Below are 26,705 nucleotides of genomic sequence, written 5' to 3'. Positions count from 1 at the left end.
ATGGAAAGAGGTTTGAAGTACAGGCTGGGTGCATTAGACCAGGCCGATTTTGAAGTAATGGGTCACTTTAGTTGTAATGTAGAGAGAACGGGGTATCATAATAAATGCATCACACACACACACACACACCCACATATATATATCCACACATACATCAATATACACACCCATAAATCATCTCTCTCACCTACCAAGCCCGCCTACCACCAGCCAGACAAACCTAAAGACAATCAACCCCATCCCCTCTCCCCTCTCCCTCCCTCCCCCCTTCTCAAAAGAGAAGAAACACCATATTCAGCGGTACTACCAATAAAAGCCCGCAACGAAGTAAGCACCGTAGGCAACTATAAACTGTACCCAAGCAAGTAAGTAAAACAAGTAAGTAAATCAAGCAAGTAAATCAAGCAAGTAAATCAAGCAAGTAAATCAAGCAAGTAAATCAAGCAAGTAAATCAAGTAAGTAAATCAAGCCAACCATCCAAATCAAATTAAATCAACACTTACATTAAAGATCAGGGAGATCAAACAGTGAACTCCCCAAGGAAAAAGGTTTCGCTGATGAATGAGTGAATGGATGAATAAATGGGCTTACGGGTTGCAGATTGCAGTTTTTCATTTTACGTTCCAAGCCTGATCGATTCTAGACGCGGCTAGTTCGTGAGTACCCGTAAGTATAGTTGTAGTTTGGAGTTTGGAGTTTCAAGGTCGATTTCCAAAACGGGTTCATTAATTAAGCGAGTGAGGAAACGGAAACGGGACTCGCTTGCTGAATGTTCGGCTCAGCTTTGATGTTGAAACGCGCATCGTGTGTTGCATGTCGTAAGTCAGGCGCTGGGATTGGAGTCCTTGTACTACTAGATCGTCGGTGACACATTCATTGCATTCTACAACTCGCGTGCCTTTGTGGTTTGAGTCACTAATCGAATGGTATCCGCCTAAGTGCCTGCCCCCCTACCCCCCGCTTCTTCGCCTCTAATGCAGCAGCAACACTGCTCGGCACCTTGATCCCGCAACAGTCTCCCCAGCTATTCATCTGATGCACATGTCTCATGCCATCAACCATAACCACCGTCTCGCCCCCCTCAGGATCTTCCTCTTCACTAGGAATACCATACTCCTCTTCCGTACTCATCTCCTCCACAGCCGGTATCATACTTCCGAATAAAAAGTGCTGCATGACGGGAAGTTTCCTGAGCACTTCGGCGACGAACATGCGCCGCATACCGGCTTCGACTTTAATCCATGACTTCGCAGACGAGATGTCGTCGAGCATGGGGCTATGCCAGCGCAGCCCTTCCACATTCTTGACGCTGTTTACGAAGTTGACTTGCCCAAGGTAGAGGTAGTCATTGCCGTATTCCTCCAGGGTGAGGTTTTGGTGGATTGAAAGGGGACGGATGAAAGGGTGGTGTAAAAGCTGCGAAGACCCGAAGAGGAAGGGAAGGAATTGGTAATCATCCAGTCCCCAAACGCCATGCGAGCCTGCAGGTTCAAGATAGTACGTCGATTGTATGATCCGCATCAGCGACAGGTACTGCGTGAAGACTCTAAGCACCAGGCCTTTGAAATCGGAGCGCGTAACGATACCGAGTTGGTAAAGGCAGAGCAGCCAGAGCATGAAGTTCAGCTCGTGCCCGGAGCCGTAATCTATGCGTGTGCGGTTGCCGAAGGATTGCAGGAGGTAGGTGGAGAGTTCGGTGATGGCGGAAGAAGAGGTGATGCCGAGCTGCTTGTGCCATTCCGTGTATTCCTCTGCTGCCAGATCGAGGAAATCGCGGAAGCCTTTGTTGCCGAAGCGGGAATCGCCTTGTTCTTCAGGTGGGCTGCGGCGGACAACGTCTTGCACTTTGGTGAGGATGTTGAGGAGGGTTTTAACGGCTGGGCTCAGGTCGCTGTCATGGATAGCGGAGGCGCGGGTGTCGACGACGGATTCGGTGAGGCTGAAGACGAAGGCTACAACGAGCTTGTAGGTTGGTGAGGCGAGGAACAGATCATGATCTTTGGAAGAGAGGATGCGTCGCGAGGGTTTCTTGAAGGTTAAGGTCGAGAGGTCTGGCGGGGAAGGTAGATCTGGGGTCTCGGGCACAGGAATAGGGTTCGACGCGGGTTGTTGTCGGCGACGAGGTTCCAGTTTCGGCAGACGGTCTCGCAGATTCGGTATGGCCGCAGCCGGCTTATCGTTTGGCGTAGCCGACTCTGTCGTTGAAAGCATTTGGATATCAATTTTTTGTTGTTGTTATTGTTGTTGTTTGGTTGGAAGGAAGTCAAGAGACGAGCTCAAGCTCGACGATCTTCAACTACGTCCTGCGGGGCTCCCCCCACTTAGCGGGGCCCCACCAAAGCTGTCTACCGGTCTCCGTATAGCTAGGAAAAGTTTATTAACTTGCTGTATATGCAAGTTTTGTTTACAAAGTCGGATCCCTCACAGCCAGCCGCGAAGACATTTCCGACCTGCTTTCATCATTCTCTTAACATGGTGCACTCTACAGAACCCACCGCAATACTGTCACATCTCCACCGTACTGACGGCTCTGCAACTTTCTCGCAAAATGGTTACACGGTCATCGGCGCGGTCAATGGCCCCCTCGAGATCCAACGACGAGACGAGCTCCCAGAGGAAGCTGCTATCGATGTACTGGTTCGACCCGCGGCAGGTGTTGGGAGTATAGATTCACTGGAAATATTCATACCGGTATATTGTATCTGACTAGTCGTACAGGTACACGGGAACGACATCTTGAATCAATCCTGCAATCGACTCTGCGCCACATCGTACTCATTCACAACTTCCCCCGAACCCTCATACAGATTACTCTCCAAATAACAAGTACGCCAGAGAGCGACAGCGCAGGTTCGAAGTTAGTGCAGGCAAGCTCGGTACAGAAACATTGCCCATTTTCCAGGATTCGAGGCTAATACCTGGAACAGAATCTACCCATCCTGCCCGCCCTACTTCAAACCGCCACACTTGCCCTATTATCGGCCTCGATGCCTCTCTCCATGACATTGACTTCGGTCTATCTTGCTCTTACCCCAGAGGGTATTATCAGTAATCCCACGCCCCTCCAGTCTCAAAGCGCCAGCTCGAACCACGTTCTGGCCTTCACATCCAATGGGGACTTGTTGGTCGCGGAAAGTGAAGGAAGCTTCACGCTGAAAGATTGGGAGGGTGTTTTTGAGGCGGGAAAAGCAATTTGCTGCGACAATTCTGGAGCTCACGGAGACTATGCCATGGGTGATGACGAGAAGGATGTGAGCTTGAGTGTGTTTCTAAAGTCCACCCTGGAAGAGAAGATCAAGACGGACCTCCAATGGAAGGATTGAATGTTACGGAGGCTATTGGTGTTCACACATTGGATGGAAGGCTTAATCGTTACCATCTCCATGGCCAAATAGCGTTTTATCGCGCCTGTCAACCATGATCTTCCCGCGCTCCACGACGGCGCTATCTGAAAGGAAAGCAGCAAAGACATGATTGCCAAGGTCGGGAGGAATATTGGCGGTCAAGATCCCCAGGAAAGCTAGGAACAGACCGCTGGTCTGAATCATGATTCATGAATGGAGGTTTTAGGCTTCCAAATAGAGAAGTGACAGAAGATTGAGGGGTCTGATTGTTGGGCAGGGCATTCCGTAGCGATAGGCGGCCTGAGCGATCCGAGCCCCTGACATGAGGCGAAGTTTCACGCTTTCTGAATCTCCAATGGAAGTACCCAGTGAACAGCTTCTCTTGGTGATATTTACCAGGACCACTGGGAAATGTTGATACCAGGACAAGTGATTGCAGGATGTGATGGCTTTCGTGATGGCTTCCCTCCTTGGCCGGGTGCTGTGAGGGTTGAGCCACCTTCGCACTGAGAGCGACTGGTAGACGCCTAAGTGTTTGATGGACCGGCGATGATGCATACCCGCCAGCTTCCACCACTGGCTGATACCTGTCGCCGCCAGAAGACTTCGAAAACGTTAGTCTGTCGCGCCCGTGATTTCTTGAGACGATGACTTGTCGAAACTCGCCTCCAAGAGCCAGAGCCCACTTGCTTGCTACACGAGCTCCCGAGGCAATGCAAGGTAATGGCAGTCAGTACCGGTAGTCCTCTAAACATATTATAGATAAGTTTACAACTTTCACATTTTGGGACGTTGTTCTGGTCTGCAGTCTCCCTCCTCCCACCACCAAGCAGAGCTCTGGCAGCTTGTACGTTCCTGTGCGCATCTTCTGTTCTGCTCGTCTCTTTATTATTTCCTCCGTCACCTCATCATGCTCACTATTTGTCTGTCTGTACAACTTCCTCATTGATTGTTGCTTCATTTCTTAGGGCGTTTCTTCATTTATCAACAGACACTTACCTTCTCTCTCGATGCCCGCCGCGGCAACGTTTACCAATCTATCATAACTCGTCACTTTCTACCCATTTCCTTCCTACCGTCTGTCTGTCTTCTTTACCCAACTGGCTTCCTGCACTTATTGCAAAGGCCGTCGCAATCGCCATTACGGAAGTAACTTCCATGATTCTCGCTTGGGTGATACAGCTGTAGTGTAGCTGCAACCAGTAAGTAGAGTTTAATCTTGCATCTTGGATATGCTTCTCCGTCGATTCCTGTCACGACCACATCACCTCACTTTGGTGCGACTTTGAGGCTTGAGGATTGATGGCGGAGACCATGCTGAGTCTGAGTCTGGCTAAGGATCTGGCCCAATCTTCCCGTCAAGATCATATCACATCAGAGCGACAGACACCTTTGGGGCAAACTGACTGCTGACGGCCGGGATAGATTCAAGCTTTGTACTAGCATCACACAACGATCGATCAGCTCCGGTCGGCTGTAATCTAATCAATCCGCACAACGACTGATATACTACGTACTACGTACCTACGGACTCCGGGCTGAGCGCTAAGGACGATATAAATCGAAGATCCCTAGGATGGCATTGAATTAGCTGCTTGCTTTGCCTGCCTTGAATTGATTACACGCATCTTCTCTCCGGGTCATCTCATCGAACAAGCCGGACAATAACCCGGACAAACTTTCATCCTCACCGGCGTCGTCCGTCTCATCTACCTACCTAAGTCAGCCAGCTCAAGACTTTTTATCGACACACACCCCCCGTCCTTCCATCAAAACCCTCGGCCTCCACTCTCCCCTCCCATCATGCCCGACATTTATTCTCCCACCTCAATCCACCCTGCACTGACCGATCCCAATAATCTCCCTCTCCGTCCCTCTCTCCCTCACCCTCTCCCTCTCCCCGGCATCGATGAGGCCTCTTCTCAACACCATTCCCCCCAAGACGCTTCGTCCCGCGCACCTACAACTACAAGGAATGGATTGAACGTGCCTTGCAGTATCGGAGACAGTCTCCTTCGCGATTACACACATCAACTCGGCCAATTGAATACCAAATGCGACGTTGACCATGATCCTTCTGAATCGTCGTTCTCTGCCGCTTCTACAGTAGGCCAGAATTCGCCGAGCGACTCTGCATCATTGCCTGCCTCTCCGATATTCCCGACCCGACGATCATCAAAGACTCCCAGATTCACGCACCGCAAGAACACCCTGTCCGTGGAGTCAATCCCGAAACAAACAATCCTCAAGGCATTGGCCTCGACAGAAAGGAACCCCAATCCCCAGAATCTGTCGCTGTCCGGCATGATATCAGCACATAATCAAATGGCCAACCGGCCCGGGTCTGCTACATCCCAGAAGTTATCTGCCGCCCTCTCGGACCTCGCGATCCGAAATGGCACCCCTACAACCCCCCGATTCAAACCATTGCAGTCTCCCTGCTTCTACCACGAACGTTTCGATGACGTGCTGAATATTGGAAAGGTGCTGGAGGAGATTAGGGGAAACGAATGGATGTCGCACTCACGATTGCTTGCGACTGCGACTGGGGTCCGGGAAATATCCAAACAATTACAGCGTCGTCCTATAAAGCGGGCTGTGCGCAATGTCATGATCGTCACGAAAGCCAGGGACAACCAATTGGTACATTTGACGAGGGAGCTTGCGACGTGGCTGATGGCAACCCCCAGATATGGGTCGGAGCTGGGCGTTAATGTTTACGTGGATGCCAAACTACAGAAATCCAAGCGCTTCGGCGCCAGCTCGTTATTGGAGGAGCGTCCTCGCTTCCAACATTTATTGAAGTACTGGAAACCAGACATGTGTCGGAACCAGCCAGAGAAGTTTGACCTGGTATTGACTCTCGGTGGCGACGGGACAGTGCTCTTCACCTCATGGCTCTTCCAAGGCATTGTCCCTCCCATTCTATCCTTCAGCCTCGGTAGCCTGGGGTTCCTGACCAACTTCGAATACGACAAGTTCAAAGACCAATTGAACAAGGTCATGGGCGAGGAAGGCATGCGAGTCAGCATGCGTATGCGTTTCACGTGCACAGTCTTCAAAGCCGGTGGACCTGGAATGGATCCGGACGAGGCAGAGCAATTCGAGGTCCTTAACGAGCTTGTAATCGACCGGGGACCATCGCCTTACGTCTCCAATCTCGAGCTCTACGGTGATAACGAGCTCCTAACCGTTGTGCAGGCGGATGGCTGCATATTTGCCACGCCTACAGGCTCGACGGCCTACTCTCTGTCAGCAGGCGGCTCCCTTGTACACCCCGACATTCCCGCCATCCTCCTCACCCCCATCTGCCCTCACACACTCTCATTCCGTCCTATGGTCCTCTCCGACACCCTTCTCCTCCGTGTCTCCATCCCTCGCAATTCTCGCGCTACGGCCTACTGCTCCTTCGATGGCAAGAACCGTGTAGAGCTGAAGCAAGGCGATCACATCACCATCGCCGCGTCACAGTACCCCTTCCCAACCGTCATGAAATCCGGCTCAGAATGGTTCGAAAGCGTCTCCACATCCCTGAAATGGAACACCCGCGGCGCCGCCCAAAAGGGTTGGGACGGCCTCGAGGAAAACCAAGAAGAGGAGATGGAGTGGGACATTGACTTCGACGACTCTGCATACGGCACTGAAGAGAACAGCTCAACTGCTAGCCCCTTGCGGAAGAAACTATTGTCCAATGACATTTAAACTCTGCACTCTTTGGACTCCTGTTCTCATGTTTGGATATTGTCCATGGGCTTTACTTCTAGCCGGGTATTTGTGATTTTAAATCTGTGACAATTACATTTACGTTGCGTCACGAGCTGGATGTTTTGGCGGTTGCGTGCGCTTATTCGGGGTAACAATGTTATAAAACTCAAGATACCTACTTACTTATATTGATGGTCTACTCATGATGGTACGACGACTAGAAGAGAGAACTCTGTGTATCTCTGAATACGAGGTGGTCTGATCGCTGGCTCTGCTAGTACTCAGACCTATACCCACTTCTCCTGTCTATACATTCGTCGTCGCCTGTGTGTCGTATTATGACACTGCTATCAGACCTGCGAGAAGATGCTTTGTCTTTCGGACCTTACGGAACTGGTGCTGCTGAGATTGAACATTTTTAAAGTTTTTTTTTTTTTTTTAGAAAAACAACCCCCTCCTTCCTCCAATCGGTCTTCCTAATTCCCAAAGAAAGCCCATCCCGTCATCTCCCGCTTCAAGATATTCCGCCAGTTCTTTGCTACCAAAAACGGCTCGCGAAATATGATCATTGAGAAGCGCGGGAATAAGAGGTTGCGAAGTAGAGGAGCTGCTACCATTTATTTGAATATATATATATATAATCTCGACGTCCAATTCTAGAGAATGGATAATACAGAATAATACAGACGCAATTATGCCTGCGAATCTTTCATCTCCTCTAGTAATCTGCCATCTTTCTTCCTCTAGCCCTTCGTCATCTCAATTCTTAAATCCGTGATAAATGCATGTCTTTTATTTAGTTCTTCAGAGGGGGGGGGGAGAGGAAGAGCTCTCTCCCCCCTCCACTCCGCCCCTCCCGCTCTCAACAACTAAAGACCGAAGACTAATAAGCTTCTCCATTCCAATCAATATCCAGGCCGCCTGCCCGTCCGCCCGTCTTTGATTCTAACGCGACGCGTACCGGCCGCCACTCTACGAAGCGAAGGTTCAAGTGCTATTCTCAAAGGAAATAGATGATATAGAACAAACCAGTCTGTTGAGCCGGGCTTGAGACCAAGAGCGTGTCTTATTCCGGAAATATATATATATATATATATATATATGTGTATATTAGATTAAATCTAAATTTACCCCCCTTGTTCCCCCTCCCCGCCTCGCTTATACCCACGTGATTTTCTTGTCGGCGAAAGAAGAAGGAAGGGGGCCACGCGAGAAACAAAAGAAGGCTGAGAAATTTCGCCGAGCTGCAACATACTAGACGACGTATCTTTTCCCTCTCGTGCTATTCCATTCTCTTGCTTGCAGCTTGCAGAGTGACACTCGCTTACCGATTACGTATGAATATGAGTGTGAGTGTGAGTGTGGGTCTGATCACGACGTGAAGATATAAAGATCTTTCTTTTATTTTGATTTTTGCTTGGCTTCATGCTTTTGAGGGTATACGTGCGGCAGAGAAGATCTCGGGAGGAGAGAAGGAGAGTTTGTTGGGCTAAATATGTTTTTTGTTTGTTTGTCTTTGTGTGTGTGTGTGTGTGTGTGCGCGTAGAACGCCATCGCTATGCTGGAGGGAAAAACCCCATCGCTGTGCTTGCTGGTGCCGAGACCAGCAACCGCCCCGTGTATTCCCGGGATGTTGATGTTAAATGATGATGGGTGCGTGTGGACGCATGGTGTTGTGGATATTGACGTTGTCTGTAGTGGTGTTAAGAATATTGGATCTCGGTCCTGCTTGTCGTGTCGTAGCCTGAAAAAAAAAGGAAAGAAAGAAAGAAAGAAAGAAAGAAAGAAAGAAAGAAAGAAAGAAAGAAAGAAAGAAAGAAAGAAAGAAAGAAAGAAAGAAAAAAAAAATCACCACGTGCGTACCTCTCAACCCTTCGATCTCGACTTTTGGCGCAGTAGTTGACCACGAGGTCGTCATGCGTATTCCCCCCAACTATGTGCCATGTCTCCATTGCCCAGTTGGTATTCGCTCGGCCAGGTCATGCAGTGGATGGCCCGAGGATCCTCGCAATTGAGTACCCCTGAAGTAGGCAGCGAGTCAGCAAGCGAGCAGGAGATTTCATATCTATGATCCTGAGACTGGGACTGGGCCAGCCAGCCACCCCCCCCCATAAAAAGTTGAACGAGCATCTCAAACTTACAGTAGAATTCGGCCCATATCTGATTCTGCCTCGCCGTGCCATCCAGCCACCTCCCAGCCTTCTTCTCCTGTTCTCGCCTCCTCCTCCTCCATCCCTCACTCCAAACCTTCGCAGGCGCGGGCCCTTCGCGTCTGACTCTCTTCCGTCGCTCCTCGTCGTCGTCAGGGCGCGTCCAATCGCTCGGCTGGTTCCTCAATTCCGACTCCGACTCCAACTTCCGCCTCTTCTTCCTCCGCGCCTCCTGCACATCCCGCCAGCCCTCGTTACTTTCCTTCCAAACCTGTACCCGCCCCAGAATACTGCCCCCCCAGTGCTCGACGTCCGCCAGGAAGTCGACTCCCCGACAACATGTCAGCAGGCCCGCCCTCGCCGCTCGCCAGCTACCGGGCTCCCGCGCCCAGCACATTCCCTGCCCCTCCTTGCCCTTGAAAACCATCGCGAACATCTGCAAAAGCACCGGGTGGGTCAGTGATTGGAACATATATATATATATATATATATGTTTGGGTGCCTCGTCTAGAAAAAGGGTTTTGGCGGGTGCCTGTCCGCCTTGCCTACCTTGAGCCATCCATTTCCGCCTCCGAGATCCTCGTCGTCGGCCTCGTCAAATTGCATCGGCTCGCGTTGCGCCCAGAAACTGAAGCGCGCGAGGCTCTGGCGGGCGGATACCTCGTGTTCCATGCTCCCGAGGATACCGTCTCCGTCGTAGATGGTGTGGTCGAGATGCCACCTGCTTGCTGGTGGTCAGGAATCGAAAGTCACGAAAACGAAAGAGGGGCTGGGGGTAAACCTAACGTACAAAATGCCCTGGCAGCGAGCGAGATTCCAGCCCTCGCGGAGATGGATGGTGGGGAACGGGTTATACTCCTCCCGCCACGCTGCTCTGAGGACGGTCAGCGGATGTTGGCAGGAAAAGTCTTTCTCGGAGCAAATTCGGGTCGCGAGGGGACTTACTCAGCGCACCATGCTGTGTCCTGGGCCCAGATTTGCATTATATATCTGAGCGTCTCAGGGCTGACGGGCATAGGCAACCCAGGTAGTAGATGCGCATGTGGATCTGCCGGGTCGGTGCGTGCGGGTGGCAAGGATAGGGTGTACTTTCCTGATGATGGGGTGAGAGGCGAAGGGGTTGAGAGGCTTTTGTGGTCTTGGATTGGCCCACGTGGTTTGCGGTGGAAGTGGATAGGTCCACGGGAAGACTCTGAAGCGGGGTTGAGGTTATGAGGCTTCAGATTGACTACTGGAGCCAGGGACTTGGGGCAGATGCTATCGGGATCGATCATGTCGAGAGAACTCATGCCACCTGCGAGGCCACATAGAGCCTCGTCGCTGTCCCGACGGGATGGGCCACCGTTCCTCGAGACAGTAGCTTCAACCACACTTCCCCCCTGTGCCTGCGATATAAAACTGATGTCCGGTACCTTGAGGTAGACGATCGGTCTGGCGTTAATATCAGGCCGGGATCTTCTTGTATTCGCAATAACAGCGGGAAGCAACGATGTGAACCATCCTGGATTACTTGGCCCACTGTGCCCTAGGTCAGCAAGCAATTACCTATTCAAGAAGATACTGCGACAAGGCTTGTACAAACCCCAGTTCAATCAAGACAATCACAAACAGAAAAGAACTCGTACACCCTTACCTGGAAGCCATCGTTGTCCAGGTGTGCGCGTTGATATCGATGATAATGCCCGAGTCCTATGCAGACATAGTATTGGCACGCACGGAATCTGCAATCTTTTTGTTCTCTGCCTCCTTGCTGTGCGTATCAATATGCTGATGCTGCTGGGTTCTCCTAGACTCGAAGGATGAAGGGACTGTTTGTTGTTGCCTCGCTTAGCCTCCCTCTCGCTTCGACCGGGGCCTGAACCGGGGTGAAAAGATCTGGTGGATGGATATCTGCCCAAGCAGATCGGGGCACGGTTTGCGCAAAGATGAGATGCAAATCTGATGGATCGATGGTTCGAGCACAGGAGATAGATATGAGGCGTCCGATAGTGCTAGGAGCAGTTAATTCTCCTCGCAACTTCTTCCCCTTAAGACTGACTCGAATGACTCGACTGTGTTGTTTGTCAAAGGCAGAGTGCTCTGAGGGTGTGAGTACTCGCTCGATATCTAGTAGGTAGACAGAAGGTATCCGCGTGGTCGTATTTTTCCAGGTTGAGGGAGTGGTTGGATGTGTAGATACAACTTACTTTTGTGCACTGTGATGATGAATGTCGGTTGTTGTGGAAGATGAAAGTGAATAGGCGAACTCGACGATTTGAATTTTGGACACTGCAGTATAGTTAATAGACGCAGCTGACGCAGGACCCATATGTGAATGCTGAATACAAGAAAGGTGATCGGCGCGGAGCCGTCCTTAGAATATCCCAAAAAGGCAGGAGAAGGTGAATGGTCGACACATTAAAATTTAAGTGCTGTGAAAGGACAGAAGGCCAAGAAAGGAAAGAGCCCACTTTCCGATTTCTGACTCTACCTTACAAGCACACTCACTCATGTAGCAGAAAGTAGAAAACCAGCAAAAGGTTCTTGAAACATCAATAAGAAATTGAAATGGAGCAACGAAAGGGGCCATGGTAAGCTACAATTTGTGATTTCTAGCTAATCTTGGTCCCCGAGATGATTCAGCCCGAAATTCAGTAAGTACAGGAGTCATCGTCCAGTCAATCCAACAAACTCCCCCCAGCCGCCATTTTTGCATAGTTGATCCCACAGAATCCCCGTGAACATTACCCAAATACTGACAAAGTGTATCTCATAACCCCACTGGATCATACCTAACGCGCTACCGCCAGTTTCCTTGGCTCAAAGACAGCAGTCCCTGAATACAGTCCAAATCACCCTTTTTACTAGGGCATATCTCACCACGCATGAAGCTCTCAACTTCTTCACCAACCTTTGCGTTCTCGTCCTGATCCTCGAAAATACCCTGTGCGACTGCAGGTTTTCGTTTTCGGCTTCTATTTCCTCCAAAATCTACAGCGTGGCTTGGGATGCTGTGGTTGTCACCGAGCACCACCCGGGATTTAGACCGCTTATCCGTACGGCCAGATGGCAACGGTTTACGGCGAGAGCTCGCTCCGTTCTCCTGAGGCACCCAGTTCTCCTTGTCTGAATCTCCAGACGGGGAACGCAGCAGTCTATTTTTGCCGAATTCGTGAGGATCCTGAATGGCCTTTGGAGGGGCCTTGCTTGGGCTTTGCAGCTTAGCGACGCTCGACACTGTTCTTGCAAGTTTTGCTTTCTTGCCTTGCTTAGTAGTATCCAGCCTAGCAGAGGGTGCATTGCGCTTGTTCGGGTTAGCTTTCAGAGCAGTATTACCGCTGGATCGTAGAAGGCTGATAGCAGCTACGGCAGAACCAGAAAGCTCATTCTCAGCTTGCTTAGTAAGTTCGTCAGGAACTTCAGCATTACCGCATATTTTCTCCCAGCTGCGAGCATCTCTTGAGCGTCCAGTTGGTAAGCGTGGCAGTAGCGGAGAGGCTCCAGCATTGCTCATGGACGGGCGGGACCCAAAGTTGAGAGCACTTTGACTTCTTTGGAGGCGCATTCTTTTTTGTGGAGTCATAGGTTCTGATGACAAAGGGAGACGAGGGGCATACTGGCGAGGAGGCGATGGGATTGTTGAGACTAGTGTTGCTTTACCATCTAATGACAGCGATAATCGGATGTGAGAAGAAGGGGTAGGTACGGTCTCGTCAATGCGTTCAGGGCACGAAGTAGGTTGAGTTGCTCTGAATCTGATGTAAGATTAGCAAAAGCAAAATGTTACTGGCTGAGGATACTCACGTAGGTGGTGTGGCATACGTGGGGGCTTTAGACGAGGATGGAGTCGAAGCTGAGCTACTGTGTGCATTCCAACGGTTTGACAAGTATCCTAATGACTTCACGGTTTTTTCGGCAGCTGAAATCGAGCTGGAATCAGTGGCCAATGTGCCGGAGGATATCTGAGGCAACGATGGCGGGGACAGCGAGGCAGCAATTTCCTCCACAGCAGCTTCAACCTCGGCTTCAACCTCTTTCTCTGGTTCCACGGGGGATTCCACCGCTTTCTGCAGAACGACCTCATTCTCCACGTCCTCTACGTCGGCGACTTCTTGACTAGCGACCGTATCTGCTTGCGAACTTGGTTCATGCTCCTCTGGACCTTGGCTGCTGCAGCGTCCAATATCCATCATAGTGATAGGGTCCGAAGACATTGCAGCCATACTCCGTAATCCAAAAGCGGCAATTTCATGTGGTAGAAGTGGGCGTGATTTGCGTCGGTTGATCTGCCGTCTGTTCTGGAACCATATCTGGGAACCATCAGTTACTAGATGTTCATATGCAACGCGCCTGAAAATATAGCGGTTGCGTCCACCTTAAGCGCCACTTACCTGCACTTCCTTCTCGTTCAAGGACACCTTCTCTACAATATCGGCGCGCGCCGCCTTGTTTGGCTTGGGGTTCTGTCTGTACTCGGCCTCGAGAACGGCTTGGTCTGCGGGACTGCAGTTCGCACGATTTAGCAAATGGGCCAAAACTGATGACAAAATTCTCCAGATAGAAAAATGCAGCCAGTGTAGACCAGAACAAGAGATTCATCGTGAGATCCCTAAGCCAGACACGTACCTAGTTCTCTTGCGCTTCTGCTTATTGTCCAGTCTATCTTCCGAGTCGACCAAGCCCTCTGCGCCCGCCACGAACCCGGCCGCCTGCTCCAAACAAGTCTCGAACTCGCCGCTATTCCCCGAACTCGAATTTGAAGGGCGCCGCGCAGTAGTAGCAGCAGCAGCAGCAGCTGTGGCCGGGGCTGCGGAAGAGGAGCGGCGGGGTGTGGGTGAAGTCGCGTCACTCATTGTGGCGGCTATGAACCTTATCCCAGTACTCGATTCGGTGAATCGATGTGCAGAATAACGACTCCAAAGGGTTCGGGCGATGTGTGGACATTCAACATTCAATGAATATTAAATGGATGTTGGGGACTCGGGCTTGGGGGGCTTTTGGCGATTGGACATTCGGCGAGTCGCGTCTCGTGTAGCGCGGCAGAGGCGAAGAAACGCCGGTGGTGGTGCTATGCCAGATCAGGAATAAAAGTCAACACCATACGGGCATCAGCACGGCCACTCGTCATAAATACCTAGATTAAGGATTTTCGCGTTTTCTCTTCCATCTTTTTCAAAATTAAATCTACATGAAATGCGCCGGGCGTGCAAATTCGATCCGTGAGATTCGAAAAAAAGACAAACCGCCACTGAATAGAAAAGCGCGTTTCAAATATTCTCCGCTGCTATATGCCACTTGCTAATATATGCCGCTATAAGCGCCATCTAACCCCTCTCAAAACATTATTTATTCATTGCTGATTATGTCTCACTCATAGCCATTTAACAACCTCCGATACGGTGGTAACAGCAGTCGAGCTAGAACCCATCGACACCGACGAGCTCGTAGTCGACGACAATGCTACGAAGGACTCCGTATGCGCAGCATTACCATCATTAGCATACCATGTGCTCGAGTAATTCGCCGAAACTCTTAAATTTCCATCAGGAATACCCAAGCCAAGCAGGGTCCATCTGAACATCTCCAAAGCAGCAACAGGCTGATAGTAAGGGATTTTCGTGGATTCGCCAGAAAGAGAAGTTTCCGTAGTGGCACACCTTGCCGTACTCGGTGCCGTGAAAGGGGCGATCCTGCGGCAAACTCTCGGGTATAGGTGTAGTTTACCGCGAGGGATACTGCTTGGCCTACGAAGCTGCTAGTTGTCAGTCTGTGTGAGAAGGTAAACGGGTTAGAATTCGGGGACGTCTTACCATTTACGAATGAAATTGGCATCTCCATAAAACAAAGCTACTCTAACGTCATTGTCCAAAAGTATTTCAACGTCCTCGAGGAAATTCGGGTACACAAAGTCTCCTGTCTGCTGGAAAGCAGAATACAACCTCGTTGTTTGACTGGGAGTGGTTCAAGTTCACTCCAAGAGCCTTGCGTATAGAGTCCAACTTCAAGTAATCGACGAAGTAGGACAGAGGTGTTGGTTTATCAGAAGAATGCGGATATCAGACGTCCCGCGTCCACTGTAGGCATAGCACGGACCTTCTATGCTTTCTCTGAAAATGCTCTCTGCTTCGGGACAGATAGCTAGGTCAGCCGCGGAACTAGATTTTGTTAAGTAATCGACAAGAGCGAGCTCGGTCGAGATTATCCGTTGATTATATTTCTGGGAGACTTGGAAGTAAAGTACAAGCCTGCGGTTCCTTGGTGATGACCTAAAGAGCAAATTAACAAGTTGCGTACTCGGGGAGAGCTTGGGGTCTCCTATTTTAAAATTTCTAGCCTCCATAGCTCTACCAATTACATTCAAACTCATAATGATCTCCTCCAAAAAGCTCTCAACATGTACTAGATGCATTCTAGCCTCGCAATCTCGAGGCACGAGACCCTGAAAGAAGTCAGCTTGTGGAGGCTTGACTTCTCGAAAGCTTTTTCTGCAGATTCAATAACGGATAGCTTTAGAGCATCGTAACGAGAAACAAGTTTTAAGGCTACTTTAAACCACTTTTCGCACCAAAACTGAAGGTCAACACTTCGAAAACAAAAATCTACATTAGCCGGTATTTACTAACTCTATATTCGGGCAAGTAGTTAATCAAAACCGTCACGCTTAAATCCGCTTGTTTAATAGACCTCGATACAAAATATAAAGCTGAACCCCCTCTTATTTTAAAGACTTCTTCTAAAGTTAAGCGAAAGAAAGCCAACTATGTATATTTCTGCTTCAATTAACTATATTAAATAATGAATGTAAAATAGAATCGTCTTATAATTAGACGCTATTTCTTGTTATTAAAAAGTTTCGAGTTTTTACTTACCTTTCAAAGCTTATGTTTGTATAAAGTAAGAGCTGTCAAATGTAAAGAGTGTAGCAGGGTAAGCAAGTAAGGAGTACAAGTGAATAGAGTACTGATGAGCCGGTCTCTTTCCTAGCGGTCTAGCTCGACCGGCATATCAGAGTCGCAGGCTGTTTGCGAGCTTGCCCTGATACAAAGTCGTTCCCTGCCCGTTTTTTTGCCAGTACAAATGAAGACTACTCTGGCCTAGGAAACACAATACACATTCCCATGCAGAGAGTATTCAGCCACAGAGCACTCGCTCTAGCTTATGAAATAAGCAAAACTCGCCAGATAAAGTCCGTAAACGAATCTTCTGCGGTAAGTAATGAGTCCAAACTTCTGATCGGGCAAAAGAACCACTGATTTTTATGGTCTAGCTACGTAAAGCTGCTAAGCAGCACAATCAACGCTACCACAACGTCTTTCATCGTTGTCCCCGAGTCCTACCCATCCCTCTCAGCAGGCTTGCTGCCTGCATGAGATTACCCTTCTTGGAGAAGACAAAGAGGAGCCGTCGTCATTTGCCTCTATCTGCAAGACCTCTGGGCAAAAATGCAAATATCGCCGGAAAAGAACTTTCTAAGATGCTGCTGAGAAGTGGCCGCTACTGACCTCCAAAGATGTCGCCTGCTTTGCGCGTTCTACAAGTCGGCATCATCCTCATCTGGAAGAGGCATCTGTGCAGCATCGTTCATCTCCTTGGCGTATTGTGCAAGAAGCTCAGCGTCGACGGTGGCAGTAGGAGGTGCGAGAGCGGGGGCAGCAACGAATTCCTAGATATTGGTCAGCTGTGAGGGAAAATTATCTAGAGATCAACATACCAGAGTTGGGTTTCCGACAAGCTTGCGTGCCAACCAGAGGAAAGGCTTCTCGAAGTTGTAGTTGGACTTGGCCGAGATATCGTAGTACTGGAGGTTCTTCTTGCGGTGGAAGGTAATGGTCTTGGCCTTCACCTTTCGCTCCTTGACATCAACCTTGTTGCCGGTAAGGACGATTGGGATGTTCTCGCAGACACGGACCAAGTCACCTGAAGCGGATGGTTAGTCAATGTCGCCAGAGAAATTTTCTTTTCATATTTGCGAAGACGTACGATGCCAGTTGGGAACGTTCTTGTAAGTGATTCTGGAGGTAACGTCGAACATGATGATACCGCACTGCCCGTTGATGTAGTATCCGTCACGCAGACCTCCGAACTTTTCTTGCCCCGCGGTATCCCAGACATCGAACTGAATGTTACCCAAGTTCTGCTATGTATTAGCTGTGCTCCACAAGCTCCTGGTGGGGGTAGTGCGCATACCGTGCTGAATCCGAGGGGATGGACCTCCACACCGAGAGTCGCAATGTATTTCTTCTCAAACTCTCCAGTCAAATGACGCTTGACGAATGTGGTCTACGAAGCCGTTAGTTACCGGTCCCTGTGTAGATGCGCCGTTGATATTGGGATGTAGGCAGCGCAGTCCTGGCGCGGACTCTATCCGGCCGATCAAGCAGCGGCGCATCCAGCGGGTCGATAAGGCTCACCTTTCCAGTTCCGCCATCACCAACAAGCACAAGCTTGAAGGTAGGGACGGCGTTCGCTGCTTCAGCCATGGTTGTAGATGGGTGTGTGGTTGATTTTGGTGGGGAGGTAAACAGAGAGCAAAAATCTCGTAGGCTGCGATAAGTTGTCAGCGCAGGCTTAGGTGATGAAGTTCCAACAGTTTTGGCAGACGTCGAAGTACAATCAATAGTGGGAGGACCAACCTTTGGGGTGTTTCGTGGTGGACGAGGTAGAGAATGGTTTGGTCCAGAAGTCGCGAGGATGTTATGATCAATGATGGGATCTGAGGGCGGAGACAACACGGACACGCTAGGCAAAAATCTAATCATGGGCTTGGCGACCCATATCACGTGACTATTTACAAAAATGAATAGGGTGCACCTTGCAATCAATAAGCAACTCCAGATTCTTCTCTTCTTTGTTCGTTCCCCTATCGATCCATCTCGAGACTTTCTGATGCTTCCAGGAGAACACGTATTGACTCACAGAGTTTGAATGCTGCCAAAGTTTTACGAAAATGACAACACATACAGTACTACGTAGTAGGGTGCTTTCATGAACTCTCAGATCTTCGAGGGGACATATCTTATTTCTTCTCTGGTTGAAAATTCACGAACTTTAATATTGCTTTCGCCTACTCTCAAAAGAGTCCTTCCAAAAACCTAACGCCCAGGGGAAAACCCGCGCCTTGAAGTTAAACCCAGACTCCGGCCGAGGTCGTCGGCACCGATCGGCGGGACTCCTTTTGAATGTTACCAGGCCAACCTTTAACATCAAATATCCCTGTTTGGCGGCCTCCTACAGAGGCAGTATATGGCAGCCAAGAAGACCTCTACCTCCCCAGCCCTGACGAGGCGTCAGAGTCAAGCGCAGCTCTTGCTTCCGTGAACTACCACTAATGGCCCTAGATATTTTGACAAGAACCTCCCGCTGTATGTCTTAGCAACCACCCCATGGCTTTACAAAGGCTGGGAAGAACTTACACCCTCACTTCCTTGCACACACTCCGCAACTCTCTTTAGACTATCGTGGTTTGTGCTGTTTACGTATCCAAAAGCCCTAATCTCATCCCCAGCCTTCAACCCCGCAGAGTCCGCTGGACTTGTTGCCACCACACTGTTGACTTTGGCGAATGGGGGCGTCAAGACCTCTGGCTCCGATGATGTGGAAATATGAGTTCTGGAATTGTCTCCGTTGGTCATAGGCTCGTCCTCCACTCCACTCTCTGCCAGCCGTGCGAAGTGCTCGTGGATATGCTTCTCGATCACGTTCATAAGGGATTTGTGGTCGTTCTTGAGGTAGATGATGCGCGCTCTCGTGGTACGAACTGGCAGACGATGAGCACTCTGCGACTCTTCGCATGGATAGAGAACATACTCTGCGCAACATCCAGGTCTGCCCGAGGGAATCCATCTGGAGTAACGAGCCTTGTGTTCATGTCGACGCCATGCTGATAAATATTAGCACAGGTCTTCGCCCATCTCGATCCCACGTACGGATTCTAGGACGCTTCCCAGAGCTCTGATCTCAGCCTCGAGGTTGTCTTTCTTTGCTTGGAGCTGTGCCAAAGACAAGCCGCTTGCTTGCGTTCCATTTGTGATCGGTCCAGATGTAGGTCCCGCAGGAATGGTGGGTGCATGGAGGTTCTCCATTTTTAACGGTAGTCCCATTTCTGAGGTCCTAGATGTACGGGTGGAAGAGCCAGCTTTTTAATTGTTCAAGTCAGCCTTGCATGGAGGCTGCGAGGCCCACGCGTTGATTTGGCGGGGTAGCTCCGGATGACTAAACATTCAAGCGAAGTCAACAAATGAGGGGGGGGTTTTGCCGACAATCTTCATTGCCTTTTACCATCTTGGGTTTCCATCAGGCGTGAGGGAACCCCTAAATGAATTCTGTGAATAGTCCTTCACATTTAAATGATAGAATTTCGTTTGTAATGCATTGTTGATTCAGACCAAGCGGTTGTATGATCCCGATTCTCCTCGTTGCGTTTGTCATCATGGACCTTGAGTTCTTAAGGTTGCGCAGCTGAAACTGTTCACAAGGTACCTAGGCTGGCACTATATCTTTCTGTTACAGAATTCAAAGCCTAGGAAAGGGCGTTATTAAGCCGTTTCCATGCTCAAGTCGCTCTTTCTTTCCGGATGCAGCGTCGCTGACCCCAAGACCTCAATTCCGACCTAAGCATTCAGACTCTGCTTCTCTACATACGATCCCAATCTTGGTCACAAACATCCCATTCTTCTCTTGCATTACACTTTGGTCTTGCTCTATAAGAGATCAAGCCCTTTTGGACGCCTGGAGCAATTTTGAATTTACATTTTTGGTTCCCTCTCTTCTCATCATGGATTTGCCAGATGCCGGCCTTAATGTCATAAATTCTCTGGGATTGTCGACCCCAACTTTTTCTCGTCGAAGCTCCGTATATATCCCTCGCAAGAATAGCTGGGGGACTCCGATTCCTCCTCCTTCAAGCCGAACAGCCACCGCTACCAACGATTCCCAGGAGGATCTCTACGACGATGTCAAGCTCCAATCCACAGACGATGACTCCAGCAGTAGCAAGAAGGGCAATGACGAGTGGAATACTTTGGACAACATCGCTGCTCTAGGACTGTCGTTCCATGAAGATGAGGCTCAGGTTCCCGAGCCCGTCACGCTCGAGCGGTTCTCACTCGAAAACCTGGCAATCCCAGCGAATGGAGACCGACCCTTCAACAAGTGGATGAAGAGTCTTCAGAGACGTGCTACAGATAGACGCAAGACGGTGAGCTGTGATGTTACCGGTTCGGCTCTGGAGCATGAGCTCTTCGAAACTCCAAACTCAAGAAGGCGGACGGCTCACAAGAAATCCTCCTCGGGCTCCTCCTACGGGTTTGTAACTGCAGTCAAGAGTGCTAGCATAAGTCTAGCGAGCTTCAGTGTCGCTCCACGCTCGAAGATGACTGCAGTTTCCTCTCGACACCAGAGGACTGACCGTAGTAGTAGAGCTTCCAACGTCGGTCGCACCTCCGAAGACAGCTCATATCTTGCTAGTGGCGTTGCGATCGATCAAGCTGTCACAAATCGCTTGCTTCAACGCCGCCGAATTCTAGAAGAGATCATTACGACGGAAGAGAGCTACCTAGCAGATGTCAAGTTCCTCATGAATGTACGTCCTTCCTTGCAATCTGGTAGGCCTCTCTGTTGACTGTGATTACAGGTATACGTGACGTTGTTGGCCTCCATCCCAAGCCTGTCCTTGAACCTTCGATCTTCTATCAATCGTAACCTCAATGACATTGTCGGGCTTCATGAAGATCTCTTGGGCGAGCTTCACAAAGTAGTCCCAAACTCCGAGTATACTCAAGCAAGTGTGCATACGAGAATCTCGCCACTTCGCAATATGCATCAGCGGTGGCGGAGTCTTGATGCTGTTCCTGAGCATACCAGTGGCGCGGCCTGGCTGCAAAAAATTCCCGGTATGATAGCTGAGCCTAAAATTGCAGCCGAGGTCGCAAAAGTGTTCGGCAAGAAGGTAAGAACGTCCTGTTACAAGAGCTGCCCCATACTTACGGGCCACTGAACAGATGAACCGGTTCTTTGCCTACGAGGAATATGGAGCCAAGTATGAGATGATGATCAGAGATATCGCCAATACCTACCGAACTATTCCTCAGTGGGAGACATACCAGAAAGGATTTGAAGCTCTCGCCTCGTCACTTGCCTCAATCAACAACCAGCAACACAATACGAAGAAGGCATTGACGATTGGAGATCTCTTGGTCAAGGTCGGTTTTCTCTCATCCTTCTCTTCGGCTTACTTACACTTAGAAAAAAGCCAATTCAACGAGTTTGCAGATACCCTTTGCTGTTCTCGGAGCTCTTGAAGGTGACACCTGTGTGTGACTGTCCCGATTCCCACATGGAAATCGAAAACGTTCTTATCCGACTTCGAGAAGCGACGACGGAGATCAATCGAGCAACTGATGACCCACGAATGAAAGCTATAATTGAGAAGTCATGGCTGTTGCAGGATCGGCTCATCTTTCCCGACACGGTATATTTCATAGCCCATCCGTACCTCAACTCATGCTAAGTTTCAGATAGACTTTTCTTCAGTCCAAGAACTACATTCGTGCACTCGGACATATTCATTTGTGTGGTGTTCTCCACGTCTCCTGGCAGACCAGAACAGGTATTGACGGCCAATACATGATTTGCCTGCTGTATCGCGATTTCCTCCTGTTCGCATCAGCTCCGAAGAATGACCAGATCTATACCGTTCAAGCCTGTATTGGATTAAGCGAGATGCGGATCGAGGAGATTGACAACGGTCGAGGTATTTCCCGAATATGCGCGCGGTTTCCAAGCGACCTTACTGACTGTGCTTCAGGACTCCAATGCCACACGGCACCGTGTTCGTGGAAGCTAGTCTTCGAATGTGATCACCAGCTTTTCGAGACTACCATGAGTGCATGCTCTCCCAAAGAGGAACTTGAATGGCGAAGCAGGTTGGCAGATCGCTCTGGTAGGGACAGCTTTGATGCAGGAGAACAAGCATTGTTTACATCTTTATCCCTGGCCATCAAGCCCATGGGGACAGTTTTTGGAAAGCCAGGTAAGGCGCAAAGCCAAAGACTCTGGCACTAGAATCTGATATGGACAGGCACTATCGCCCGACGAATCTCGATACATAGAGCGACAACGGTAGGACCCATGACAGGGCTCTGTCAAGTCATCATCAAAAACACCAACGCCTTCAAAGATACGGCATCGTGTGCCTCGATCCACCGATCCCAATCCCTCCTCATGACCAATCGGATCCCCGTGCTGGCTCCTTCCCGCGCCGATCGCATCCGACTCGAGACGCTCCTGGCCGATGTCTGGACGCGCGAGATTCTCCCCTTTCCAGGCATGACCAGCCGCGCACGCAGCGAGCACCTCGTCCGCGCCTCGGCCAGCTCCATGATGCGCAAGCTCAGCGTCGCCAGCATCGCCAGCAACTTCACCAAGCGCTCCGGCAGCATGGCCAGTCTCCGCATGACCTTCGAAGACGACGAGTCCGGCGAGCACGACATCATGCCCGGCCCCCCCAGGAGCACCCCTTCCCGCGCAGAGTACCACTCCGACCCCATCGCCACCCTCGACCCGGACGACCCGGACCGGACCCGGGCTCGGGCTCGGGCCCGGCTGTCCGCCATCCAGGACGAGAGGGATCACGGGCCCCGATCGGAATCGTCGCTGGATCACCTGCGTCATGGCAGTCCGGTGAATACGCTCCGGCGGTTGGCGACGCAGAAGGTCAAGAGCTGGAGCCACGACGGTCACCGCATTATCACACCGCCGCTACGGACGAGCAGTGCGAATAGCGTGCTGGTGAAGGGGGCGCCGCCTACGCCGAGGAGTGCTATGGCTGCGGGTTCTATGGCTGCGAGTTCTGTGGCTACGTCGGTTATTTCGGAGAAGAGTGAGGACAAGGAGAATATGCCGCAGGTCGGCTCCGGGGGCGGGAGGCAGGCGAAGAAGGAGAAGGAGAAGGAGAAGAGGGGGTTGGGGATTGTCAAGGGGCGGACGGGGGTTGCGGAGGGGATTAGGAATTTCTTTCGATGAGCAACGGGAGGAAAGGTGGTGGTGGTGATGATGATGATGACGACGACGATGATCAGGACGAAAAGGAAGGGGAGTATTGGATTTCGGTTGGGTATTGTTAATGTTGATGCTGGTTGGTGGCTTTGTTATTGATATCGAGCTGGTCTAATGGGTGGGTTGTGCAGATGGAGAGCAAGACTTTGTATTAATTGTATTTTAGTCCTGTTTAGGGAGCGTACTCTTGATAGGAGGGAGGAATGAGAAAGGTGTTGCACATTGTTTTGCGACGAGTTTGCGAAGCGATTTCCTCGCTGTCTCACAAGCCATGAAATGAAGCATGAAATGCATTGTTTGGTATTGTTTGAAGATGTGTTCTTTCTCTCATGGAAATGCAGAGCACTGGACCTGATACTCCGGGTACGCGTCCGTCAAATTTCGTGTCATCAGTCGTAATGCGTCCGCCGTAAAAGAAAAATCATCGCTAGTGCTAGTGGCTAGTACTGTCTGTGCATCGTAACTAGCTAGCTCGCAAGCAAGTTTTCAATTGCCAATGTCTTTCTGTACCCAGTTCTATCCTGGGACTGCACAGATAGACAGGCAGGCATTCGTGAAATCATATCGTACATGCTCCTTCCTCATTCCCGTCCTCGTCTGGGGGTGGAGTGAGGTGATATGAGATGTTTAGTGGCCGGCGCGGGAACCCATGCTGTCATTCTTGGGGGCTGAGCGGTCGGGGCCCTGGGTGATCTTATTAGCTGTGGTGCTAGGGAGGTGAGGGATGGGGAATGGAAGATAGGGTAGATGGGAGCGAGGATGGGTGAAGAAGGGAAGAGCATACCTCGGTCTCTTGGAGGGTACCCTGCTCGATGATCAGCTTGATGACTTCCTCCTCCTTGTCAGTGCCGAACTCGGTGTCGAGGATCTGTTTGGATGCGCTATCGAGGGGGCCTTGTTTGCCGTGCCTGCGGTTTTGTTAGTACTGAGTGAGATGGATATGAGGTGGTGTTGTCGTTTGTTGTTTTGTGATGGTATGTTTTCCAAAGTGAAGAGATAGACCAACAAGATAGAACTTACTTGTGAGTAATGAAGACCTTGAAAGAGCTGACGACCTGGGCCAAGGGGATGGTCTTGTCGGTCTTGTAGTTCTCAACGACCTTTGCGTCGTCGACGAAGATGACAAAGTCCTCCGTCTTGCCCTTGTAGTGGATCTTGGTCTGTTGAGCTTCGCCGCGAGCCATGGTTGTGGGCTTGGGGGTTGGGTGGTTGGTTAGGTTTGGAGTTGGAGTTGTTATTTGAACGTGAGGTCTGGAAGTGAGCGGTGGTTGCGAGAAGTGGTTGTGTTGAGGAAGAGAGAAGGGGAAGAGAGGAATGGAATGCGGTTTTGTAGCTCGAGCGGATCGGACCACCAGTTGACGGAACGGCAGCTACGTCACACTGGTGGGCAGTGGCAGGGGTCCAACCTGACCCCACCTTCCTTACTGTACAGTACTGACGGATGGTGGGGCTGGAGGGGTAAGATACCTATGCAAGATCTTATTACGTAAGGTACCTATGGACATGGAAAAGAAAACATGTTGCATCTTTTCTTTGTCATGTCATTGGGAATATCTTCACAAGTCGGTATGGTTCAAAAGAAAGGTAGCTTTGCTTTTCTTTGTAAGTAGGTACGGTACTACCTACTTACTGTAAGAATCCGTACATCTCGCCATGGTTCGGAAGATTGCTTGATTTCTTGGCAGAAAACGTATCTGTTCTAGACCGTGCATTACTGTATGAAGGGCAAAGGGCACCAGTGGGAAAAGAGCTCAAGCTCTGCCGGTAGGAGAATCGTTAGGGATCTGGTCCAAGCCGTGGATACATTTGAAAGACAAAGCTGCTGTCTTGCCGGTGAGATGGGACAAGCGTCTAGTCTTTTCCCCAGTACCATGAACCCAAGCCCGCTATCCTAACCAATCGATGTTATTTGTGTGTGTCTGGAGACAAAAACATGATGTGCCTTTCAGGGCAAGTTCAGTTTGATATCTCTTACTCCGTAATGCGTTCGGGAGTCCTGTCTACTCATCGTCGAGCTTGACGTAGAAGTCCGAGATTTTGATCTTTTTGATACGCTTGGATGCTCTCTGCGATATGAATTCCCTGCACATCTCGATCGTCATCTCGTAAGGATGATTGCTTTCCGATATCTCAGGGCCCAATTCGAAGCTGGTCGCGATCATGACAACATACCTCCGCAGAGCGCTGCCTGGGGAAGTGTTCTCGTAGATGTAATTGAAAATGTCGACTGGTATATTCCTTGTTACCAACCCAATATTCTCAATTTCGTCAATGACGGCGTTTTGCAACGGAGCCATAGCGAATTTATCTGCGAGAACATATAATTCCGCTAGAGCCGCTTCCCCTTCACCCGCCAAGGCTTCGTCGTCTTCGTCAACGACAGAGCCAGGAGGGATTTGGGGAATGTTGAGCTTTTGGAAGTAAATCCATTGGGTGAGCAGCCGAAAGGCACCCTGAGTTGTATCTTGCAGCCGGTACGTTTGAGTCTGCCCCTCGAGGAAAGTACCGTTGAAGGCCGCCTTGAATACCTTCTACAACGTAGTCAGTACTGCTCTCCTTGCACCCAGAAGCTAATCACGCAAGCACGACGATTGCTTGGAAGACTCGAGACACGCCCCTAGCGCGACTCCCAAGATGTCCTACAAGACGAGGTTTGAGGGTGGCTGCCACTTACGGAGTGGTGGCAGATGATCTCCTTATGTACCAGAAACTCAACGGGATCTGGATCGGGGCCGACTATGAACGTAACGAGAGACTTCGGATCCCTGGGTAACAACATTTCATTAGCGGTCACCAATCCAATGGGGATATGAAGCACAAGCCCGTCCGTTGAGATCTAAAAAACGAGAAATTTTATAGAGTTTGGAAGTGAAGAGAACTGGACTCACGAGAAGCAAGGTAACCCTGTCTTCGAGTTTTTTCTGCTGTTCTTGTTGGACGAAGCGCGTGACTTCGATGCCTTTTCACCCGCGGAGAGTGATGTGCCTGACATGGTGATCGATTACTCTGTTGAGAGTCAGCCAATGCTGAGTTTGACTTTTTATGGTGGCTTTGGCACTCACAGAAAAAAAAAACATGAAGGGTAGCGAGAGATTGAGGCCAGCTGGAGGGAGGATGAAGGTGATATTTGAAGGCGGATCATGAAGAGCGCCAAAGAAATTCGAGGAAGGAAGCTGGGAGAGCGTCAAAGAAATCCGAAGGAAGCTGGGAGAGCGCTAAAGAATTCCGGAGAAGGAAGTGGGGAAGAGGCGAAGACCCTCTAATGAAACCTGATGTTATCGTTCTAAATATTTCTTCAACTAGTAGTCAAGTGAGTTTCATAATGGGGCAGAGACTTATGCACCTGCTTACGTGAAGCAGAAACCGCGTAATTTTCCTTCATCTTTTCGGATTCTGATATTGAAATTTAGCTCTTAAGATTTGAACAGATGATAGCAAGACATAGCAAAAGAAGAAGTACTTCCCTACACA

General features: G+C 50.0%; 10 protein-coding genes across 10 annotated transcripts; 3 read left to right on the top strand and 7 right to left on the bottom strand.

The window, feature by feature from the left end:
• Positions 1-916: 916 nt before the first annotated feature.
• L3040_009130 (uncharacterized protein) lies at positions 917-2,212 on the bottom strand (the record flags this gene model as incomplete). Its single annotated transcript, XM_007293996.2, has 1 exon — positions 917-2,212. One exon carries the CDS (start codon positions 2,210-2,212, stop codon positions 917-919), a length of 1,296 nt encoding a protein of 431 aa, XP_007294058.2.
• Positions 2,213-2,473: 261 nt separating this feature from the next.
• L3040_009129 (uncharacterized protein) lies at positions 2,474-3,324 on the top strand (the record flags this gene model as incomplete). The annotated part of the gene is made up of 3 exons (XM_007293997.2): positions 2,474-2,663; positions 2,720-2,877; positions 2,929-3,324. 3 exons carry the CDS (start codon positions 2,474-2,476, stop codon positions 3,322-3,324), a joined length of 744 nt encoding a protein of 247 aa, XP_007294059.2.
• A 1,824-nt stretch (positions 3,325-5,148) lies between these two features.
• On the top strand, positions 5,149-7,047 carry L3040_009128 (uncharacterized protein; the record flags this gene model as incomplete). The annotated part of the gene is made up of 1 exon (XM_007293998.2): positions 5,149-7,047. The coding sequence occupies one exon, from the start codon at positions 5,149-5,151 to the stop codon at positions 7,045-7,047; it is 1,899 nt and encodes a 632-aa protein (XP_007294060.2).
• Positions 7,048-8,689: 1,642 nt separating this feature from the next.
• On the bottom strand, positions 8,690-10,844 carry L3040_009127 (uncharacterized protein; the record flags this gene model as incomplete). Its single annotated transcript, XM_066155857.1, has 7 exons — positions 8,690-8,742; positions 8,914-8,983; positions 9,298-9,636; positions 9,750-9,921; positions 9,991-10,074; positions 10,146-10,718; positions 10,834-10,844. 7 exons carry the CDS (start codon positions 10,842-10,844, stop codon positions 8,690-8,692), a joined length of 1,302 nt encoding a protein of 433 aa, XP_066010140.1.
• A 1,135-nt stretch (positions 10,845-11,979) lies between these two features.
• Positions 11,980-14,032, bottom strand: L3040_009126 (uncharacterized protein; the record flags this gene model as incomplete). The annotated part of the gene is made up of 4 exons (XM_007294000.2): positions 11,980-12,934; positions 12,984-13,489; positions 13,571-13,682; positions 13,806-14,032. The coding sequence occupies 4 exons, from the start codon at positions 14,030-14,032 to the stop codon at positions 11,980-11,982; spliced, it is 1,800 nt and encodes a 599-aa protein (XP_007294062.2).
• A 518-nt stretch (positions 14,033-14,550) lies between these two features.
• On the bottom strand, positions 14,551-14,992 carry L3040_009125 (uncharacterized protein; the record flags this gene model as incomplete). The annotated part of the gene is made up of 2 exons (XM_066155856.1): positions 14,551-14,931; positions 14,990-14,992. The coding sequence occupies 2 exons, from the start codon at positions 14,990-14,992 to the stop codon at positions 14,551-14,553; spliced, it is 384 nt and encodes a 127-aa protein (XP_066010139.1).
• A 1,718-nt stretch (positions 14,993-16,710) lies between these two features.
• On the bottom strand, positions 16,711-19,279 carry L3040_009124 (uncharacterized protein; the record flags this gene model as incomplete). The annotated part of the gene is made up of 10 exons (XM_066155855.1): positions 16,711-16,842; positions 16,891-17,096; positions 17,160-17,313; positions 17,367-17,459; positions 17,591-17,723; positions 17,813-17,918; positions 18,446-18,539; positions 18,593-18,936; positions 18,987-19,059; positions 19,106-19,279. 10 exons carry the CDS (start codon positions 19,277-19,279, stop codon positions 16,711-16,713), a joined length of 1,509 nt encoding a protein of 502 aa, XP_066010138.1.
• Positions 19,280-19,953: 674 nt separating this feature from the next.
• L3040_009123 (uncharacterized protein) lies at positions 19,954-23,201 on the top strand (the record flags this gene model as incomplete). The annotated part of the gene is made up of 7 exons (XM_066155854.1): positions 19,954-20,760; positions 20,812-21,126; positions 21,179-21,379; positions 21,430-21,648; positions 21,699-21,930; positions 21,985-22,209; positions 22,258-23,201. The coding sequence occupies 7 exons, from the start codon at positions 19,954-19,956 to the stop codon at positions 23,199-23,201; spliced, it is 2,943 nt and encodes a 980-aa protein (XP_066010137.1).
• Positions 23,202-23,861: 660 nt separating this feature from the next.
• Positions 23,862-24,418, bottom strand: L3040_009122 (uncharacterized protein; the record flags this gene model as incomplete). The annotated part of the gene is made up of 3 exons (XM_007294004.2): positions 23,862-23,918; positions 24,019-24,142; positions 24,255-24,418. 3 exons carry the CDS (start codon positions 24,416-24,418, stop codon positions 23,862-23,864), a joined length of 345 nt encoding a protein of 114 aa, XP_007294066.1.
• An 816-nt stretch (positions 24,419-25,234) lies between these two features.
• L3040_009121 (uncharacterized protein) lies at positions 25,235-26,226 on the bottom strand (the record flags this gene model as incomplete). Its single annotated transcript, XM_007294005.2, has 3 exons — positions 25,235-25,765; positions 25,909-25,999; positions 26,123-26,226. The coding sequence occupies 3 exons, from the start codon at positions 26,224-26,226 to the stop codon at positions 25,235-25,237; spliced, it is 726 nt and encodes a 241-aa protein (XP_007294067.2).
• Between the last annotated feature and the right edge of the window lie 479 nt (positions 26,227-26,705).

Source organism: Drepanopeziza brunnea, assembly GCF_022702325.1.
Source record: "Drepanopeziza brunnea f. sp. 'multigermtubi' strain 214-2 chromosome Unknown ctg19, whole genome shotgun sequence".
NCBI classification, from domain to species: domain Eukaryota; kingdom Fungi; phylum Ascomycota; class Leotiomycetes; order Helotiales; family Drepanopezizaceae; genus Drepanopeziza; species Drepanopeziza brunnea.
The sequence above is the reverse complement of the archived record's forward strand: the minus strand, read 5'-3'. Positions and strand labels throughout refer to the sequence as shown.